Genomic DNA, 22,711 nt, shown 5'->3' on the forward strand with positions numbered 1-22,711 from the left:
CCCTCAAATCTACACGTAGGCATCTTATATTCAAACTGCCGAAAACCAAAGACAAAAAGAAAATCTTGAAAGCAGCCTGGGGGCGGGGGGCAGGAAGGAATTCCTGTACCTATAAAACAAGGAAAAAATTACAGAGGGCACCTCATCAGAAACCATAAAGCATGAAAAGAATGGAATCAAATATGTTTAAAGTGTTGAAAGTAAAAAAAACACCACCAACCTAGAATTCTGTATCCAGCGAAATTATCCTTCAAAAGTAAAGGAGAAATAAAGACTTCCTCAGACAAACAAAAACTGAGGGAACTCATCGCCAGCAGACCTGCCCTGCAAGAAACGTTAAAAGATTTTCTTCAGGCAGAAATAAAATAATATAGGTCAGAAACTTGGATCTACATAAAGAAAGGGAGAGCAATGGAGGAAGAATAAATAAAATCTCTTATTTTTCTTATTAATTGAGATAAGAGATAACTCTGTTTAAAGTAATAGTAACTGTACTGGGTGATTGATACATGGATAAATGAGAATAATGACAGCATGTTGAAAGGGATGGGAGGGAGGGATTGGGAATAATCTGTTAAAAGGTATCTGTACTACACATGAAGCAGAATAGCATTATCTCAAGGGGACTTATTTAGGTTTGCTAAAATACTGTATATATTCTAATACAGCTGTTAAAATTTTAAAAAGTAAGTATAATTGATATACTAAGATTAAATGGAATCATAAAATTCTCAATTAAAAGTGGAAAAGGCAGAAAAAGAAGCCTCTGGTAACAAATATTAGGCTGGTGCAAAAGCAATTGCTGTTTAAAAGGTTAAAAACAATTGCAAAAACTCCAATTACTTTTGCATCAACTAATAGAAAAGTTACAAACATAGTTGCTATTAATGTAAACACATAAAAAAGAAAATCACTTTAAATGTGAATGATCTAAATATACCAACCACAAGGATTATCAGAGTACATCATAAACAAGACCCATGTGTGTGCACGTGCCTGTCTATGAGAAACCTACTGTAAGTACAGACTCCTTTAAATTAAAAGTAAAGGGATGGAGATATACCACACTAACACTAATCCCAAGCTGCAGTAGCTATATTAACTTCAGACACGTCAGACTTCAGAGCAAGGAAAGTTATCAGGCATAAATAAGGGCATTACACAATGATAAAAAGGTCAACTCTCCAAGAACATGGAACACTGCTAAACACGTAAGCATGGAACTGCAGGAGGGAAACTGATAGAGCTGCTAGGAGAAACACAAGAGCCCAGTGTTACGCCTGGAGACTCAGAAGTCCTCTGTCAGAGTGGACAGGTCCAGCAGATGGAAAATCAGTAAGGACATGGTTGAACCCAACCATCAACCAACTGGACAGAGTGGACATTAAAGACCACGCCCTCCAGCAACAGCAGGACACGCGTTCTTCTCAAGCTCACGTGGCACATTCACCACGACAGACGACACTCTGGGCCATTAAGCACACTTTCACAAATTCCAAAGAACAGAAGTCATAGAGTGTCTGCTCTCAGACACAGTGAAAGTAAAGTAGGAATCAATTAACAGAAAGATAGCAGAAATCCCTTGATATTTGGAAATTCCCTGTCACAGTTTTGATTTCTTCTCTAGTATTTCATTACTGTACTTGCCTCCTGCAACTACTTTTAACTTTCAAATAACTTGTATCTCATCATATAAATTAAATGTATGGTTGGTATAAGGGCACCTGAAAATAGAAATAGTCTTCAAGTTTTTCTCATTTCAAGAAAAACAAAATTTTCATAGTCCTCATCCCAAGTATTTCAGGTATTAAACGTTCACCCACAAAGGCCATGAATTAAAAGGAGAATGACAAGTGCAATCACACAAAGCCTTCAAGGCGGCAATGGCCACGTGAGCAGAGCAGACACACCCACAGGTCCTGCGAGTGCAGCGCTGGGGGAGGTGGGAAGGCCTAGTGGTCAGGCCACTGCCCACGGTCAGCCCCGCCCTCCCACGCTGGGAATAGTGTAATGCGCAACTCCGGCCTCTCCAGGAAGCCTGTGCTGCTCTAACCGAAGGCCAGTTAGTGCCATTCTCAGCTCGCCTGAAGGTGCTTCTACCAACTGCTGTGAACACACCACGCACGTAAGCACAGAGGGATCCACAGTATTCGACCGAGTGCGACTAACTCCAGTAACACAAACTCACATTGCACGGCCTAGTGACTGCCAAGGCAAGCTTGCTTAGAGAAACAAACATTTTTACACCAGGTACGAATGAAGTCTTTTGCCAAATGCATCTCCTTTTTCCAAATACAAACGGCATCCGGCTAATGTATTTTAAAAGAATCAGTAAACAGTATCACACTGGTTGAAATCAAGCTTAATAACCTGTCCTCTGTATTTGCCTTTCTGCCCATGAATCTTTCATATCTATCTACTGGATTCAAGTTTACCAGGGAGCAAATAAACAGATTGTAGATACCAATAACACTCCCCCAAAACATTCTTTTCTCCTTTATTTTTCTATGGACGACCTGAGAAAAGGCCAAAAGTTGGGGGTGGGGGCGAGCAGGTCAGTTTTTAACTGGAGTGTCCCAACAGCCTTTGGGAAGAACCAATTTCATAACTTTACTTGAAGATTTCTAGGAACTAGTTCTTGAATAGCTTCTACCAGTAAGAAATATACAGAACGTTTTACACAGGGTGGGTCCCAGGGACTGGAAAACAAACCTCCATTTAGGGAAGAACAGGGAGGGGACAGCTTCCCAAGCTTGTGCAGTCACCTGAGGGAAGGGGGCCACAGCCTGGGCAGGCCATGGAAGCCTCCTGGCTTTGAACACTGTAGTAAGTCCTCACCTAACATTGTCAAGAAGTTCTGTGACTATAAGCAAAACGACATGTAACAAAATCAGTGTGACCACAGGCTAACTGACATAAACAAGAGTTAGGTTCCTGCGGCATCCCGTCAACATTGGAAAGAAACAATGTTAAACGCAATGACATTATTCGAAGACCTGAGAATGTTATTTAAAATCCTATAAATTTTAGGATTTAAAATTTAAAATTTAGGCATCGTTCAATGTATAAATTGAGCAATACTCAGTCTAATAAAGCTTGAGCACAAATTTGGGTAGTTACCAGGTACTTCCTATTCCAGAACATGACAAAATGACTCCCTTCGGTTCTAAATCAGCGGGTAGTAACCTCCCGCTTGTGCCCTTCCCCAGCACACACACAGCACACCCCACACGTGGACTACACCTGTACCACCTCACAGGTATCCCTCAGGGAACAAAACGTGCACACCGTCTGAGAAAGACCCTTCCGTGCCATGTCCTTCCTCTCTCTCTCTCCCAGTTAAGAATCACTGCTTTAGTAAGTCAGTAGAATTTGGGGAAAATTCCATTTTTGATTAGCAGTAACCTCGAACCAGAATAACTGATAAAAAATCAGAATTTATGATAAGAGTTAATTAAGGTAACTTTAAAATAGCTTGAGAGGCAAAGCTGTCTAAGGTAGAAAAATTGGACCCAACCTAAAACCTCCCAGCAAAGTAAAGTCTAGGCACTAAGTAGAAGCACAGGATTCTCAGAGACGAGACACGCAGAGACGAGACTTCCTCTGGCTCCCACCCGTTCCTGACAGGCTCGTGGCACCACTGGGTTCTGGCAGGCCTCGCCTGTCCACTCCCCAGCTCTCTTCCATAACACGCACATGATGGCTTCCTACTGCACCGCCCTTAAGGTCTCTCCTTCCAGCCTGTGTGTTTCTACAGGTCCTTGGTTTTCGTGCTTAGAGCATTATCACTGCAGATCCTGCAGAGCCCAGCTGGTGTTAGAGGACTTGTGCTACCCAGCACATCAGGAGCCAGGCCCCAGAAGCCACAACTGGAAGTAGCCCCGAGTATAACCCATTACACCTACACCGTCTGAAACACTCTTTTCATTCTAGTTAATTTTGCAGGAATAAACCAGGACTTTCACGACTGTTTTTAAAGTGCAAAGATTCCAAATTCTAAGAGCTTATTTATGGTCAGAGGAACACCTGCAGACCCTCCTATCAGGAGCAGGCGCTGTCCTCTGCAAGCTGCCCATCTCCACAGTTTTGTCTGTCAGGCCCTTTTTGCCCCGACTTACCTTACTGTGTGTGAAGGGGGGTGCCGTGTACAAAGTGGGGTGGATGAGCGGGCGAGGCAGGTGTGGCACGGCGTGCAAAGGCACATGTCCGTGGATGTGGGGGTACAGATGCAAAGCGGGGTGTGTGGGCTTCTCTGGGTTCATGAACTGATGTCCAGGAGGAAGGGCTCCAGCTGTCATTGCTGACACTGGCAGTCCAGAAGCTTCTTGCTTACAAACATGACACTCACAAGAGTCTGCAGCTTGTTCAGCCTACAAGAAAAAGAAAGGAACCACTTACTTAGTGAAATGAAGATTGGTATGAGCTGGACTAACGTTGGTCGCCACCTGTCGAGCACTTCGACAACTCGACCAGGGTCCTCCTGTGAGAGGGGCCCCGAAAGACCGGGACCCAGGGACCTAGGATTGGAGACGTGCATCATCCCCAGTCGTGCACCTGAGGCAGCGGCCACCACGGCCCACAACCTGTACCTGTCTGAGCAGGGACAGGGAACTGGCAGAGAGGGCAGAGGGAGAGAGGGAGCTGGGGCCTAGCACAACAGGCCGCTGTGGTGCTGTGTCCTGTGGGCCTCGCACTGCTAGAAGAATGGCAATTCAGAGTCTGCAAGACGCACCAGAGACAGGACTTCTGGCTAAGGTAGAATGAAAGAGTCAGACGCCTCTGCCTCAAAACAAGTGCGCAACTGAACACGACTATCAGAGGCAACTGTTTCGAGGCTCTGGAAATCAACCAAAGGAGAAAACCAAACTGGAAGCCTTTATTCCTGCAAATCCGCTACAACTACAGGACAGCAGGAGTCTGGCCTTCTTGCCTGGGGCTCTTTCCATTCCCAACTCCTCAAGCCCCTCAAAAAACTAAACTAAAAAGACATAATTAAAGAAATCAACAGAAGTAAAATGGTACACTAAAAATTTCGTATAATATAAAAAAAAGGAAGAACAGAGGAACAAAAACATGAGACGTATAGAAACAGCAAAAGGCAGATTGTAAAATAAATATCACCAATCATTGCATTAAATGTCAATGAAGCATTTCAAACAAAAAGCAGAGACTGATGGGCAGCATGAAAATTCAAGACCCAACTGAAAGATTTGAAGACGAATTCTAGATTCAAAGACACAGAGACTGACATTAAAAGGACAAAAACTATGTAACCCCAGTAACCCCAAGACAGCTGGGTGGATGAGCGGGCGAGGCAGGAGTGGTTATATTAGTATTAGGTAAAATAGTCTTTAAGATACAAAATATACACAGAGAAACAGTTCACAATGACAAAAGGGTCAGTATATCAGGGAGCTGTAACAGTGATACGTGTACACACATTCGACAACAGTGTCCCAAAATGCACGACTCAACACTGGCAGATGTGAAGGCTGACCCTAACCTCACATCATAAGCAAAGCCTGAGTCAAACGAACTACAAACCCAAGTAAGGGCTAAAATTGTACATCTTCCAGAAGAAAACAGTTCTGTATTAGGCAAAGCTTTCTTGGATGTGACATCAAAAGCATGATTCAGAACAGAAAGAACTGATAAGCTGGAATCAATTAAAATGAAAAGCTTTTGCTTTTCAAAGAACACCATAAAAAAACTAACAGACATGCCACAGACCAAGAGAAAATATTTGCAAATCACGTACTTAATAAAGGACTTGAAGCAACATATAAAGAACTCTCCTAACTCAGTAGTAACATAGAAAACGAATGGCCCTTACATACAAAGGGTACCAAAAAAAATGTATACACATTTTAAAAAAGGAAAAAAGTATTAAAATTGTAATACTCAACATATACCGATAACAGAAGATGAATTGACTTCTGCAATTACAAGAGGTGCTCAAAGTGGTTCCCATCAGCGTCTAGACGCTTCTGATAACAGCAAACTACTGCTTGAGCAACGTTGACCAAGGTGGCCACTTGTGTCCACTTTGTGGCACTTTTTTGGCACCCCCAGTATATGAAAGGATGCTCAACTTTGCCCCTAAAAAGTGAAATGAAAATTGAAACCTCAAGGGGTCACCATTTCTTATCTACCAGACTGGTAAAAAGCCAAAACTGTGACATCACCCTCTTCCGGGGGACAGGGGAGGCCACCACCCTGACCCAGTAATAAAATGTCAGATGTACAAGGCTGCTTGAGAATAGTTTATGAGGGGAACAGAAGGAACAGACACAGTGCCGTGCAGCAGGGAACTGAAAGAAAACACAGAACGATACGATGTGTCCACACTGCAGACACAGGTGGGCCAGCGGAAGAGAACGAGGACATGTATCCTGCCGCACAGACAGAGACACTGTCCAGGATTACTGCTGAGCAAGGAGGGCGAGTGTGGGCCTTTCCTAAGAAAGGGGAAGAGTAAATACTGTGTTTTCATGGATAAACATGGGAAGAAGACAGTAGATAAGGAAACCTGGGCACCTACTGGGACTGGGGTGGGTGGGTGGGTGGCAGACAAGCTAGCTGGGGGAAGGAGGTGGAGCACGACTTCCCAGTGGAATACCTTTTCCCAGCACCTCTATTGTTTGGGCCGTGCATTTACACCACTTAAGCAAATGAGGAATTAGCCAAGCACCTTGACCTTCACGTGTTCTGCCTCTCATTTAAATATTGCTTGAGCATCTATTATTAAACTGAGTGTCTATGAAAACATAATAGTCAGATAAGGTTAACAGAAAAACAGTTATCTACCGGGGAAAAAAGCTCCTTAACCAAAGCAACCTTTTTTGGAATTTTAACATTCCACTATTTTACTTTATATCCCCCTTGTTTCTATACAGACAAAAACCTCCACGACATGTTAGTGTCTGGAGCTCCCTGGGGTGTTGAGAAGTCAAGATTGCTGATTACAGAGTCAAGCAAAAGAAACAGATCAAAATGGGGGTTACGGGTCATGTTTATTGATTCTGTGAGTATGCCTTGATTCTGTCCCGTTCTGATCTTCAGAAGTTATTCCAAATGACATAACTTTGTATTTCATAATGCTTATGTTTATTAGAGGAAATATACACAGAGAAAGAGACCCTTGGCAAACAGGAAGTTGGAAGAAATAAAATCCTACCTGCTGAGTTGGGTAAGACGGGGGTGGACTGCCCACTTCACTTTCCTCCTTCCCGGGGCTCCCACTGCCCAGAACTGCCTCTTCCTTCGGGGACCCCGGCGGCTCCCCACTACCCTCGGCATCCACGTCGTCGTCGTCAGCCTCTGAAGAACTGCTCGTGGTGCTGCTCACCTGCGGGGACTTTACAACAGCGTTTAGGAAGGTGCAGTTTGCAAAACAGAAGCACAAGAAAACCGAACGGCAGCCCTCCATTCCACGCCGCTGATCGTGCCCATGAAGAAGCCATGAGTATACCTCATCTTTCAGGGCCATGTGCTCCCCGCCACCATGTAATTCGTTGTGGATTCCGTTCATGTTGGCCACCACCTCAGTGTCGTCGTAGTTACTCAACGGGTAAATGTCAGCAAATTTAGCGGACAAGGGCGCGACGTCTTCATCATCGCTACAACTGAGACGAGTGACATGGTCACCTTGAGGCCGGAGGCAGTCCCCTCCCAGCACAGACGCTGCTCTCCTCTACGAGTGCGGCACTGAGTACCTGGGCACGTCCTAACGTCACAAGTAACCTGAACACACGAGCAGGAGCCGGGACACTACCCCTGTGCTGTTTGCAGGAGTGGAGAACACTCCAAAAACAGAAACATTAAGGAAACCACAAAAATTTAACTGATACTGCATTTCCATTCGACTTAAAGTGCAGACACACTTCATTTTTGACTAAAATTAAAGGTGTACAAAGGACAACCTTAGATCTTCAGAATTTGGTTTTTAACCACCAAAATTTCAGATACAGACAGTTGAACAAAACTTTAAAGGCACGCACTTATGTGACAAAATACTGAAAGTTTTTGCTACCAGGCCAGTTCTGGTCAAACCATTCATGATCTTAATTAAGTATCAGCTTTAGCAAGACATCTGAGCAATGGGCAAATGGAATATTTACTAAAAAACGAAAGCAGATTTCAAGGCTGTAGCCTACGGGGCAGCTGTTCAAACTATGGTTTCGTGGTGCATGAAAAGAGCTGGCAGTTACCTTCAGGGCAAATGGCTCAAGGCACGACCATGAACGACGCCCACGGTCTACCCCACATGCCTTTGCTCTACCCGCAGCCTCAGCACACAAGGCCCGCAGAAGGAAAAGCCTAAGAACTGGTGATTTTTTTGGCTTTGGCGGGAAATGTCCAGAACTGCCAAACTCAGGCGTCTTTTCCATTTTTAGAAAAACAAGCATCCACATACGACAATGCTCTAGAACCTGGAGCACCGAGGAGGCACAAACAAGCAGCCGCCAGGTGAGGGCTGGCTGCTCAGGGCTGCTGAGGGCCCACGACACCTCAGTCAACACTCACACCCATTCCTGACGGACATGTCATCGTCCCCACAATTCAGCAGAGGGGAAACCGAGGTTCAGAAATGAATCATTTGCTCAACTGGAAGAAGGCAAGCTTGGCCACCCCCAGAAGCCATAAATTCAGAGCATCGTGGGAGTGACCGAAAGTACACGACTCGACTTAACCAACCAGAAATGGCACCAAGAAAGGGACAACACATACCGAGGCCACACTGGAGGTTTTCAAACCCGGCACTTCATGACTGGAAGACACTCGCCACCGAGTGGAGGCCCCGATGCCCAGAGCAGTGTGGGCACTGCGGGCCAGGGGCAAGGCTCCCGTAGACGTTTCCTGCACTGGACACAGCGCAGGAGCCACGACTGGCGTCAGCAGCTGTGACACGAGCCAGGTGGACCTGCCCAAGTCAGCTTGGAATAGCCGATGCAGGTCTAACTAGGTAAGGAGAAGGCTGCCTGCTGGCTGCCTGCTGGCTGCAGGGCCCTCAGCGCAGAGCAGGCTGCGTGCAATGAAAAGAACCTGGGAGTTCAGGCCGCTCCCTTCAGTGTTTCTTTGGGTTTGGGACCAAATCAGTGTTGAGAATTACAGACTCTGGAGGAAAGCCTTAGTCAGAGTCACCGTGAGAAACCCACGTAAGCAATCTGAGGAATGTTGCAGCTCCTCCCCTGCGGCCCGCCAGGTCAGTCACCGCCATGGCCTGGGGTTACAGGTCAACAATGCCCTAAATCAAACAAAAACACAGCCCACGTGCAAGTGCAGGAGTTAAGAGTGGGGTGACGCTACAAAGACGAGGTCACAACTCCAAAGACCTGTGGGACCACTCGCCTACAGTGGCAACTGGTGACACTGCAGCCACCTCACCCACACAAAATATATTCTACTTCTAGGCGACGTGGGCGTGAGGGAGACAGACCCCGTCAGTCGCTTGCTAACTTAAGTGCACGCATTCTCGCCAGACACGGAGGGAAGGCGGGATGCCCCCCCGCCCCCTCCCCGCCCCCCCACCCCGCAGGTAAAGGGAGGGCGTGAAGCTTCCTGCACAAGGGCCACACCAGTGAGCTGGCTCCTGACTGGCATCTACCGTTTGACCTTTTCTTTCAGGCAACAAAATAGTGTCACAGTTTGGGTTTACTGGTTTCGTGTTTGGAAGGTTGCATAAAAACACAAAGGGTCCTTTTCCTTGGAAAGCACGGCAATGACACCCATACTTCTGCAGACATCACTGTCTGTATCTCTCAGTACCAATTACTTAAATCCCTGAAACCTGATCACAAAGTCACAACTTACAAAGTTGGTGCAGAGCCACTGTCTGTGAGGATGAGTCTGGGGTGCTGCTGGATTGTAATAGGGGAGCTGGAACCTGACCCTGAGCTTGCTGATGACACACTCGGGGGGCGCATCTCGGGGAGACAGTCGGCAGCAGAACCCACTTGGAGTGGCAGCTGGTGAATGTGGGTGTCGCCAGTGACAGGGGGGTCCACGATACCACACGTGAGGATGTGTGAGAGGCTGCAGTCATCACACGCACACCTGCGTGGGAAGTAAGGCGGTTACCGAGACAGGCGGCCCAGGGCAGGCCAGACGCGCTCCCAGCACACCCGCTGCGCTCACCTCCGCCGGTAGCTACAGTTGGGGCAGTCGGGCATGCTCAGCCGTGACGATAGCATGTGCCTCATGGCGTCTGTGAAGTTGTTCTCGCCAGCTACCGCTTTCTTATTCGTGAACTAGAGGAATTATAAAACAACAGGTTAATTCTGCAAGACATGTCTACTATTACGTGGCTCATATTTTCCAGTAATTAGGGTAATAGGTGTTATGCTCATTTAGAGACCAAAGGTCATAGCTTCCTACAGTAGGCCAGGGCTAGGAAAGGGGGAAGCGGGCCTGGAGTGTGTGCCAGGCTGGGAACCAGCAACCCCGGCTGCTTCCTCACCAGCAAACGCAGCAGACGCCCAGCCCTTATCTTGAATGTGCCATGTGCTTGGCACGTGCTGGGTATCGGCACTGAGATAAATCAAATCGCTGCCCCAAGGAGCTGAGCTTCTGGAAGAGAAGTGAGGCGAGAAACCAAAGCTAGGGGGGCTCGGTGTGGGAGGTGCGCCTGCATAGCCGCTCAGGGGCCACCAGGCAGAGGAGCCGCTTGGAAGCACCAGGCCTGGGCAGTGTGGGCAATGCTGTCAGAGGCAAGGCAAGGGGGGTGTCCAGGCCAGTGCAGAGCAGGTCTGCAGCACGGTCCTGAAATGCTGGTCATTTAGCCACTTGCTCCGCAGTGACCAATTTCCATTTCCTTAAACTGTCCTCCTACCCACACCTCACCTGCTCTTCCAGGAATCGCCTTTGTTTAAAAAGCTCCCAGTCTTCCGTTAGCATGCGCTGTTTGGTTTTCATTGTCATCTAATGAGGGAATGGAAGAACACAAAAATCTCAGTACCAGCAGGAGCTACTCAGGGCACTTTCCAGGGGAGACTCAAAACTGGAACACCCAAGATGCGTCACCTGCGGACACAAGATGTACCACTACTGAGGCAGCAGCTGACATCCTTTCTACCCCAGCATCCCAGTAAGGCACTCGATGAGCTCACGTTAGAGCGGAAGCTGCCAATACAGTAAGTGACCACTTGCCCTTTTCTGAATGCCCACGTGTGCCCTGCATGTGCTAGAGTTAGAAGAAGAAGACGACCAACGCTGCACGTGAGGGGCTCAGGTCAAGGGAAGACACAAAAGCAGCCCAACAGGTGAGGGGACAGACCCTGAGGCCAGCAGGCCGAGTGCAACACGCCAGGCACAAAGGGGCAAAGCCTGTACTTACACGAGGCGCCCCAAGAAGCCAAATCCACAGGGACAAAAAGCAGACTAGGGGTGGCCAGGGCCTCAGGAGTTGTTTAGTGGGGACAGTGTCAGTTTGGGAAGATGGAAGAGTCCCAGGGATGATAAAAAAAAAAATCCTATGGGCAAGAAAATACTACCAACAAACCCAAGTAAAGGGTAATTTTATAAAATAAAATTCATGCATTTGAAAACAATTTTAAATAGTTTAACCATTCAAGAAGAAATTAAAGTTGAAATTAGTCTGTTTAGAAATAATTGACAATACAAGCCCCACAAATCAAATTTTATGAGTTGTGCTCTACATGCAGTATAGGTGTAAATGCATTTGAGAATAAAACAGAACAAAAAAAGACTGAGAAGGATGTGTTAGATGTAAGAAGCCAAAAAAACAAAACAGAACAAAACAAGAAACCAACTAATAAAGTAGGAAGGAATTAAAGGTAAAAGCAGAAATTACTGGGAAAACAAAGAAACAAATGTGATCAATAAACCCGAAAACTGGTTCTCCAACTTCCCCAAAGGCTGATCAAGAGAAGAGCGGGCACCCCAGAAACGAGGACCAAACACACGGAGGAGATGCTTCTAAGCCACGAGAGAAAACACCTGTACAATGTACACTTTTCATGTAAGAGGTGCCATCAGTGGCTCTGGAGCGATTTTGTTGGGCCTGCACAATGTTTTAAGAAGTTGAGTTGCCCTGAAAAAGCTTTTGGGATTTCACCTAACCACACAGGCTTCTGGTTTCTCTCAACATTTCAGCAGCCCTGTAGGCACTCCGCGGTCACACGGGACAGGCGCACTGCCCTTTGCGGCCCCGTGTTTCCTTCTGGTGGAGAAAGCACTCTCTCTCTAAAGTGTGGCCTACGGCTGCCACATCACCCGTTTTCACTTTTGTAAGCACAAGCTCATCACCCTTTGTGTAAATGACATGGATAATTTCCTAGGCAAATACCAATTTGTAAAAGTCACTCATGAAGCAAAGAACCCAAAAGAGATTAAGAAATGTAAGGTAAATTGAAAGGGAAGTAAAAGATCGCTAGTCCTTGCTCCTCCTCCCTACGAAAATGAATCAGATCCCCAAGTTTTATGGGAGGTTCTATCAAATTCTTCATGGATCAGAATATTTAAACTATTCTTGCAATTTGAAAAAACACGGCAAATTTCTCAATTCAATCTCTGAGACTAGCATAACTTTCATATAAAACAGTAAAACAGACAAGACCTCAAGGACAAAAACTACAATATCTCAGAATACAGATATAAAAACCCTAAATAATCAAATATATGGTGATGAAAGGAGAACTGACTCTGGGTGGTGAACACACAATGGGATTTATAGACGATGTAATACAGAATTGTACACCTGAAATCTATGTAAATTTACTAACAATTGTCACCCCAATAAAATTAATTAAAAAAAAAAAAAACCCTAAATAAAATTAAATCTAAAAATGGATTTAAAATAATATATCATAATCTAGCAGGGTGTAATCCCAGGAATGCAACAGTATCTCAAAATTAGGAAATCTAATCTCTTAATTCTTTTAGAAATACATAAAAGAAAAAAACATACACATTTAACATCTATTCCTGTTTTTTTTTTTTTTACAAAACAAACAACTTTAATAAGCTAGCTAGAAAAAATGACACTTCTTCATTTTGCTAAAAAAGCACCCAAATCTGTGTGGTGAGCAGCAGTGTGAAGGGTCCAAGCCCTTTGAAGCCAGGTGCTGACAGGGCTGCTGCTGCCACACTCTGCTCATGTCCTGGAAATGCAAGCTGAGCCTGAACAACAGAGTTCAAATGCTGGAGGCAGGACAGAACCACCAGTATCTGTAGAAGCATCGTGATTTCCCAGAAAGTTCCGGGCGATCAGCTCCCAAACTGCTGGAGAGCTAACGGAGTTTGGTGAGGTGACTGGACACAGCATAAGCCGGCTGCAGACACACTAGCAACCACTGTTTAGGACAGAGATTCCTCCATGTGAGACACCACTCACAATAGCCCCAAACTGTAAAATACTTAGGTGTGAACTTGGTCAGAAACGGGTGAACTGTGTAACACTGTAATGCAGGCTACAAAAGCCGGCCTACAGAGACCTACGGCTCTCTCTCTCGGACGGGAAGATGTCTTGTTGGTGCTAGGTCTCCCTTCACGTGGTACATACCTGCAGATTTTAGGAAATACGTCTTTCTTTTACAAGTAGCTATAACTACTGCACATTTAGGAAATGAATTTAACAGAGGCGGGCAGGCGGATGCCATCTGAAAGCCCTGCCCATGTCACGTGGGAGGTTCTGGCTGCAGTCACCCCTGCCCATCAGGCCCCACCTCCAACGGGAGCCCTGCTTCTCTGTCCTCCTCCATCCCGTGAGCCACCTGCCCACATGGCTGTCTGTGTTCATGTCTGCACAGCCTTTCCAGTTGGTTGTGGGCAGACAGAGAACGGGCTCTGTAGGTCACACTTGTCTGTGCGTCCCCAGGCTCTGAAGGGCAGAGTGTTCAGTAAATGGTTCCTGAAATCAAAGACTCAGCAGCTCAACACCCCAGGGGCTCCTGCAGGTGAGAGCCTGGGTGGCAGCCTACAAAGTGGGTGTGGCCAGGCCCATGCTGACCTGACCCACTGCTGCTGCCCCTGCAGGTACAGCTGGGCGAGGGCAAACATGGTGCGTCAGGAGTCTCGAATCCTTCTGGAAAACCAGGGGCCGGGAGGCCCCCACGTGCACCCCCCCTTACCCTGACACGCCCTTGCACTGGCGGGGTCCTGGTGTTGCGCACCGACCTGCTCGTCCACGTAGGCGTCGATCCTCCTCTGGCACTCCAGCCACTCCTCGGCGACCCTGCGAAGCTCCTCCTCGGAGCGCTGGTACCGCTGCAGCAAGGTGCTGTACGTGTCCTCATTGCAGGTGTCGTGTGTCGTGGTTCCCAGCCTATGGAGAGAGGCCTTTCAACAAAAGAAAGGGGTCCAAAGGCTCTGGGCCAGCGACTGGAGGTTTGCTTGTTTGTCACCGCCCCTCCCAAGCGACAAGAGGGAAAGCACTGGATTACTAAGTACATATGCGAGCCACCCAGAACAGAAACTGGCATAAAGGAGAAGCTCAAAGAAGTAACAGCTCCTAAGAAAAAAATCAGTGAATATCACTGTTTTAGAAAGACTAGAGCCTAGCCATTCAGTGTGGGTGGTAAACTACTTTTCCCTATAGAAATACACTGACCCAGAGGAAACAAAACATTTAAGGAGAAGAACAGAATTTGGACCTGGTTTTCAAATTAAGTGAAACAGAAAATCTGATTCAGACAAAGAAATCAAACTATACTTTTATTCATTTTATATTATGTCTTGTTAAGAAGGATGGTAAAATGGCAAATGAGAAACCAAACAGAAAACAAATGACACACATACAGGTAAATAATGAGAAAAACGCCTACGTTTCTGACAAAGAAGACATGGGGCAAGAGGACAGCAGGGGAGAGCCGGGGAGAGCAGGTGGGACAGGGGGAGGAGCCACTGGGTTCTCATCAGAAACCATTCATTTTGTTAATATCTAAATATATCAACGTTTGACTCGAAACAACTGTAATGAAGACATTCTGACAAGGAATTTCAAAATCAAAGACATTTAGAATCACCCAAGAGCACAATGACGCTGTGCAGCTAACAGCCACTGTTGTTTATATGAAGAAACAGGAAGCCACTCACCGGGCATCAGTACTACACATGATGGCCCAGCTACGCAAAGGAATTCTAAGCACTGAGGTGCTTATTATAAACTCTATGACACATCTACTCATTCGTACACACATACATGTACATACATACTTACAAACATGTTTTGACGTGGAAATACGCCTGTTAAGATATGACTATTGCATCATGTTTAAAAATGTGTGTGTGGGTAGACATAGGACAAAAATCTAGAAGTACCAAATTATTTATAGTACCTACACTTCATGATTTTCCAGATTTTCATAACTTTAATTGGAATAATAATTGAACAACTTTACAACAAAAATAAATAGGGGTGGCCGGATGGCTCAGTTGGTTAGAGCGTGAACTCTGAACAACAGGGTTGCCAGTTCGATTCCTACAGGGGCCAGTGAGCTACGCCCTCCACAACTAGATTAAGACAATGAGCTGCTGCTGAACTTCTGGAGGGGCGGCCGATGGCTCAGTTGGTGAGAACGCGAGCTCTCAACAAGGTTGCCGGTTCAATTCCCGCATGGGATGGTGGGTTGTGCCCCTGCAACTAAAGATTGAAAATGGCGACTGGACTTGGAGCTGAGCCGCGCCCTCCACAAGTAAGACTGAAAGACAACAACTTGATATGGAGCTCGTGGGCCCTGGAGAAACACGCTGTTCCCCAATCAGGTCCTGGAAATAGTTTCCCTACCCCAATAAAAACAAAAACAAAAAAACCAATAAAGTGATTTTAAGGGGTTTTAAAATTAGGACCTTTCAGCAGGTACAAATGCCTCCCTCTTCCCTTTTATCTGTGTCCATCCTTGGGGAACTCACTAGTGACGACTATGTAAACACGGAGAGCTTGCAAACGAATTGGTGGTTTTGGAAGCTACCTGCACACGCATCCATCTGTGAAATTCACTTTAAAGAGGGAGCAGGCAGAAATCAGGGGTGACTGAGAACCTGTTTAGGGAATCTCAGAGGGAGGAAAGAGAACGGTACTAACCCACACTGTGACTGAGGGTCTCTCAAACATCAAGGCCATTCTGAGGCTGTTTTTGCCTCAGGACACAGAACCCAGAGGCTCTCTGAGGCTTGTCTGGGCTCCACACGGTGCCTGGGGGACCCCAAGGCCTGAGAACAGTCTTCTGTCTCACGGTAGAGCTGCCGGAAGCAGTGGTTTTCTCCCCACTCCTGCTCCTGCAACCTTGCTCATCACAGACCAATGTCCATTCTTCATGCAAACCACCCACTATGTAAAGCCAGCTGCCCCTCTGCACCACTTGGCAAACTGGCATGCTAGGGAGCCGCGGCTCAGCCGGCTGCACTCGCCGGCCTACTCCTACGGGAAGTGAGAGGGCTCTCCTGCCTCATGAGAAAAGTCTGCTTTGAACCAGGGGAGGCTTTGCCTCTGGGTGATCCTGGGCCATGCTTGGTGGAGACACTGGAGCATAATCTGTAGGCACAGGGCTCACATTCAGGCCAAGCTGGGCTGGACTCCAGAGGAAGAAACAGGGCCCTGGGAGTGTCCTCGGGTCAAATGACCGTGGCTTAGAAAACAGGTTACCATCTAAATACCGAATTTGCAAAAACATGACAGCACCATGGAAAGATACTCATGCTAATATCTATTACAAATAATGTGTGAGAGACAGCAAGGGATCAGGAGAATCATAAAATCAGTTTCAGTAAGTATCTATGAGCTGAATTAAAATTTTCCCTATCAATTAATTTTATATATTAAAAATAAAGACCAACTTGGGTCATAGCTGCTAACATTCCCAACTACAAATAAGCAGACACAGCGAGGCTCCTGGAGCCTGCCACCAACTCGCAGGTGGCAGAGCAGGAGGGCCGGGAGCTCCGTGAGTGGCAGCTGCGGGACCCACATCCCGGGCATCACTACAGGATAAATGGCTCCCGTTCTTTGACATCAATTTTAAGGGAAAAGGGGTGGGGGTGGGGGGCCTGTAGAGTAACAAATCTCAAAAGACATGGGGAAAAAAAGGAGGAGACATGGGGGTCACTGTTTAATGGTGACAGTCTCTGGGGTGATGAAAATTCTGGAAATAGATACTAGTGATGGTTTCCCAACACTGTTAATGTAAGAATATTACTGAATTGTACACTTAAAAATGGCAATTCTATGTTATTTTTATTTAACTACAATTTTAGAAAATTAACGTAATATACCAATTGTCATTGAACTGTACGGCAATAAATTAATCTCAATAAATCTGTTCAAAAAAAGAGAGCAATAACTTTCATAACTAAAACCCAGGCAAGACTGTGGAAATGCACACTTGAGTGACAAGAGAATAAAGGAAGGGCCAAGTGTGACTGCTGGGCGATGGGGCCCCCAGGAGACTTGTTTCTAGGTGGCCATGGGGGTGTGCTGGGTGGTACCTGAGGGATGTCTGCCTGCTAACAATTCATTAAGCGACACATTCGCTTTGTGTGGTTTTCTGTATCTGTATTTTACCTTATAATAAAGTTAAATAAATATAGGCCAGAAACAAGGTGCCAGCGTTAACTACAACTACAATTTCATGTGCTGCAGATGGGGTCATAATGTCAGGGGGTGGTGTCTGTATATAACTTCTTGCAAAACTTTTACAAGTTAAGTGGACATCAACACTAGCAGCTCAAATCCGACTGATTCTCTGTGCAACAAGGGAATCTGCTGGGAAACTGACAGAACCCCTCCTTTGGGTGTCATCATCCCTCCTGGGGAATGCTCCGCTTCCTGTCTCACCAGCTTCATCCCGTCTCTATTCCCCTCCATCTCCTGCTCCTGAAAGCAATACTGCAGCCTGACCCAGAAGTAATCTTCGTGCTAACACACTGCCGATCTTTGTAGCCTGACCACCATTTGCAATGAGTAAATGAGAAATCCAGAACTAGGGCAGAGAAAAAACATGGGAGTTTTATACTGCATTTCAGGTTTCTGTCACCCATGCACAGTTGGAGGATAGGCCCATTAAATTCACTGTCTCACCAGAAAAAGAAAAAACAAGGCTAAATACCTTGGGTTCTTGCTGTAAGAACCCCTCTCCGCCAAGATGCATGCCTCTATAACAAGTGCTTTTGCTGCATTTGAACGTTGTAAAGGGACAACACCAGGTTCTGCACTTCAAACTCATGGCTCTGATCACTATCCTGACTTTGCTCCGTGAGGGTCGCAGTGAGGACAAGTCTCTGAGACCCACCATGATACGTCATGGACACTTTCACAGTGGGCACAGAAGGAACCCACGAGAGTGCAGGCCACACCCACCTAACACTGTTCTGGCCTCATCCCCAACCCGTTCTAGTAACTGCTTATAAGGTGACTCTTTCTCCGGAGGTGAGGGTGGACAGTGGGAAGAGTTAAGACCTCTCTAACAGGATTTAGGAATATAGGAAACAAAGGTTCCTATACATGGTTTCCAGCTGGTATATGAGTCAACTACAATAATTTATTTACTTAAAAACAATTTCCGTTCTTTATGAATCCGGTCCAATATATTTCAATATGGACATTTACAGCAAAATGACTCCATCTGTGCTGTCCCTCTGTGGTAAGTAGAAAAGGAACAAAACCACCACACCCGTCTCAGCAGTGCAGTGAAAGCACAGGGGAAGGCAGCCTCCTCCCAGCTTACATCTCACTTCCCCCATCACCAGGGCGAATGCCCCAGGACTGTGCTTGGCACATCGTCTTGGCACACGAGGGGTCGTGCCATGGACGCTCTACACCAGTAACACAACACAAGCCGTGGACAAACGCGCTGTGGGAACGTTTGAGATACTCGGAAGTATGGCTAATCCCCCCCAGTGCCTCGGAGCGCCCCGGCATCTCAGACCCATGCGGGAGCCCTCCTCCAGCCCCCTCTCCCCATCTCCACACCAAGTGCCACAGCACACACTACACCACAGTCATGTGACCACGCATGAGTCTTGTGAAGGTAGAATGCTATGTTTACCAGAGATTTTCCTTACTCCTGAGGAATTTGTGGTGTTAAACCTTAGCAGCATTAGTACCAGGTTATTTTAAAGGTTAATCACATTACTCCTGGGGTTTTGAGTGCTCTGCCCAAACTGTATTTTGCCCAAAGCCTCGTGATTTTTCCAGCAAGAACTTCCATGTGGCAGTGGTGATCAGATGCACAAAGGACCGTGCTGGCACAGCATGGGGACACAAGCAGATTAAGACGTAATACATGGAGCGGCTGGATGGCTCAGTTGGTTAGAACAAGAGCTCTGAACAACTGGGTGGACCGCTCGATTCCCACAGGGGCCAGTGAGCTGCACCCTCCACAACTAGACTGAAAACAATGAGCTACCGCTGAGCTTCTGGAGGGGCGGCCGGATGGCTCAGTGGGTTACAGCGCGAGCTCTCAACAACAAGGTTGCCAGTTGGATTCCCACATGGGATGGTGGGCTGCGCACCCTGCAACTAAGATTGAACACGACGACTGGACTTGGAGCTGAGCTGTGCCCTCTACAACTAGATTGAAGGACAACGACTTGGAGCTGATGGGCCCTGGGAGATGCACACTGTTCCCCAATATTCCCCAAGAAAATTAGAAAAAAAAAAAAGGCCTAATAATACCTGATTTGCGACAGCAGTGCTGGCAAGTTGCTCTGCAGAAGGGGCTCTGAAAAGACCAGGTTTTCAAACAGGTGCTTATTGTGCAGCTCCCAGGTCACCTGGAACTTCTTCAAGTGCTCATTTTCCTAGTTAAAAAATATAAAGAGAAGACGCACTGGGCTGATGAGGTCTGAAACTCCCAGGATTTCCTGTCCCTCTCCCCTGCCCCACTGCACAGGCCTGGAGGCTTCCGCATAGGACAAGATGTTGGCTCCCGTCCGTCCCAAAACCGACACTAATGGAGGTCTCTGCCTACACAGACACAGCCCTGGCCTCCCTTCCAAAAAACTCATGCAAAAGAAAGGGATGGAGATTTCCACACAGGTGAGGGAGGACAGAGGAGGAGCAATGAGCACGGATCTGATGGTCATTTCTTACAATTGTGCTTACAAAATGGACCGAAAGGCCTACTTTCCAACCAATTTAAATGCATACGAGTGCTTCGATGCCCACGGATGTTATTTTCTGGCCTCTCCTGAGAGTCTCCCCTTCGGACAGGTGCAAGGAGCTTCTGCACTGGCCACACTCGTAGAGTCAGGCCTTTCACTTCCCGAGTAAACGCAGCCAGACTCATCAGGTACTTTACACAACTTTCAAACATCTGGGAACAAGCTGACAGTCACGGAGAGATGTCCACTCTCCCTCAACACAGGTGGCGAGGACAAATGGCCTGTCCTAAAAGCAGCGTTCCCTTTTAGCAGACCTTGATACAACTGTGCATGTGTGAACCCATGCGTCCGTCTGCAAGCTCCACGCACGTGTTCTTGTGTTGGAATCACCTTCCGTCCCTGGCTAAGTGCTCCTTGCCTAATGACTGGTCCCCGAAACTGCTGAGCATGACAACCATTCCTGCGCGACGCCTTGATGGCAGGTGGCTGGGTGACTACGTTTAGTGGTCTGTTCCTACTGACAATTAGCCAATCAAAGATGATCACAACTGGAGATGTTAGCAAACAACCTAGACGTGAAGATTCCGTCATTTTGTCCTGACAACTGGCTGGTGGGGGGGGCTGCAAGAACACGTAACCGACCCCTGCCTGAGCACCGCAGACACCACTGTACCATGTGCGTGCGCCAGCCCTGTTGCTCACGGCCTCCTTACACCCTGAATACGGAGAAGAGCTTCAGCCAGGCCCTGGGACATGTGCCAAGACCCTTCACACCCTCCTCGATGCCAGCAACGTCACAGCGCCCGCTCTCATTGCATGCTTACCCAAACACATCCACATGTCCTCATTCATGTCATACCCAGCACCTCTGGGGGCCGTTACTCAATGCAGGAAAGCTGGGCACGGCAGAGCCCAGGCCTGGGACTGATAAACTCAGCCCCTGCAACGAGAGCATCACCGACAAGGTGCTTCTAACGACATGGCCACAGATGAGTGTCGGATGGCCATGTGTAACAGGCTTCACAGGGAACACTGCGCAGGCACTGGGCCAGCTACAGGGACGGAAAGACAAATGCAGAGATCCCTGGACTCCAGCAGTCCCCAGGGACACAGGAGCAGGCCATGATCCGAGGTATGATTCGTCTCTATGACGACAAACATGCAGGAGCTAAGGCAGCAGCAGATCAGGCCCTGGCTAGCCAGGGGACGCAGGGCAGTGCCCCCTTGTAAATCTTCAGGACAGAGCGGTGGCCCCTGCCTGCCAGTCCGTGAACAATTAGTTACAACACTGGGGCCACAGCTGTGGCTTTTTGCCTTGATGTTAACTAAAGGTAAGTAGGCGAAGACTGATTTCTAGAGACATTTGGCATTTTCTACGAAATCTGAGGTTATACTTCCAGATGAGGCTAGAGAAAGAGCAGACCCCAAACTCATTTCACAACCCGATACCAACAAGGGTAATAAGCACACGCGCTGATAATGGAGTGCTTCCTGCAGGCCACCATTGTTCTCAGCACCAGTAGTAAACCTGAACTTGCCGCAGCCGCCACGCCCCATCCACAGGCTCCAAACAGCCCCCAGAGGCTGGGCAACTTGCCCAGGGGATGCGGGACCTGTGCTGTCACAGCTGCTGTAAAAGGTGAGGACAGCCGAACCTCAGTGCCTCTCTGGAAACACCTTTCTATGTGTGCATGTGCCCCATGGGTCCTGCAGGGTCAGGACAGGTGCTGTCTCTGGAGAAGCCGGTGGAGTCAGCAGAGAATGAGCTGGCTGGATCCGCACAGCACGCGAACTGGCAGCTTCATGAAGAGTAACAAGCAGTTTGCAGCCAATCATCAAATCTGAGCTTTCCAGCAAAATGCCTTTCCGACGAGGACCACCTTTTATGCTGAGTTCTGTGTTGTAGAACCTGCACAGCTCCCTCAGAGAACCAGTGTTCTCCAAACGACCAGTGTATGGTCAGTTTCAGGGACACACTGCAACTACACGGGCTCTAGTGCAAAACTGTGTATATGTACATTTTTCTGGCAAGGTCAGTCAACTTTAGAATCAGCAGGTCTTAGGAACCACTGGTTACTATACAGTGGTACCTCGATTTTCAAACGTAACCCATTCTGGAAGACCGTTCGAGTAAAACAGCCGACAGCTAGGCGTCAGGATCTTGCACTCCGTGGAATCCGCGTGACATGTTCGACTTCCAAGGCGTGTTCAAAAAACCGAAGCATTTACTTCCAGGTTTATGGCGTTCGTAAACCGAAATGTTTGTCAACAGAGACGTTGGAAAACCGAGGTACTACTGTAGTTGTTTCGAGATGTACCTTTACCACTAAGAAATCACCCACTACTCCACTAGCCTGGTGAAGTGCCATTTAATAAAATTTAAGTGACGATGAAAAACTCCACAGACTGCTAGTAAATGGGTGCTTCTGTGACAGCCAAGACATGAGAGGCTGGTCTCTCTGTGGACAGTGGTCGCCTTCCAAGCAGCAGGCGCTGAGGTTGTCTCAGATGAACCCCCAGCTTACCCAGTTCCCAATGACTATCCCTGCAGCGCCTGTCCTCTCACCAACCTGTGCTCATGTGAGATGCCTGCAGGATGCAGACAACACCTTACTTGACTTTGTGAGCCCACCCTTAACCCGCTGCACTGTCG

At 47.3% G+C, this 22,711-nt stretch overlaps 1 protein-coding gene across 1 annotated transcript in view; it reads right to left on the reverse strand.

Annotated features, from left to right (window-relative positions):
• FAM193A (family with sequence similarity 193 member A) overlaps nt 1-22,711 on the reverse strand; it is a 110,849-nt gene that overhangs the window by 29,618 nt on the left and 58,520 nt on the right. Inside the window, exons 6-13 of the mRNA XM_081056876.1 lie at nt 19,631-19,755; nt 14,137-14,284; nt 10,843-10,920; nt 10,138-10,250; nt 9,814-10,056; nt 7,472-7,625; nt 7,178-7,357; nt 4,119-4,370 (exon numbers count right to left, since the gene is read on the reverse strand). Of these exons, the coding sequence (XP_080913002.1) occupies nt 4,119-4,370; nt 7,178-7,357; nt 7,472-7,625; nt 9,814-10,056; nt 10,138-10,250; nt 10,843-10,920; nt 14,137-14,284; nt 19,631-19,755 (1,293 nt within the window). The remainder of the gene's footprint in view (nt 1-4,118; nt 4,371-7,177; nt 7,358-7,471; nt 7,626-9,813; nt 10,057-10,137; nt 10,251-10,842; nt 10,921-14,136; nt 14,285-19,630; nt 19,756-22,711) is intronic.

This window comes from Rhinolophus hipposideros, assembly GCF_964194185.1.
Source record: "Rhinolophus hipposideros genome assembly, chromosome: 1".
NCBI classification, from domain to species: Eukaryota; Metazoa; Chordata; class Mammalia; order Chiroptera; family Rhinolophidae; genus Rhinolophus; species Rhinolophus hipposideros.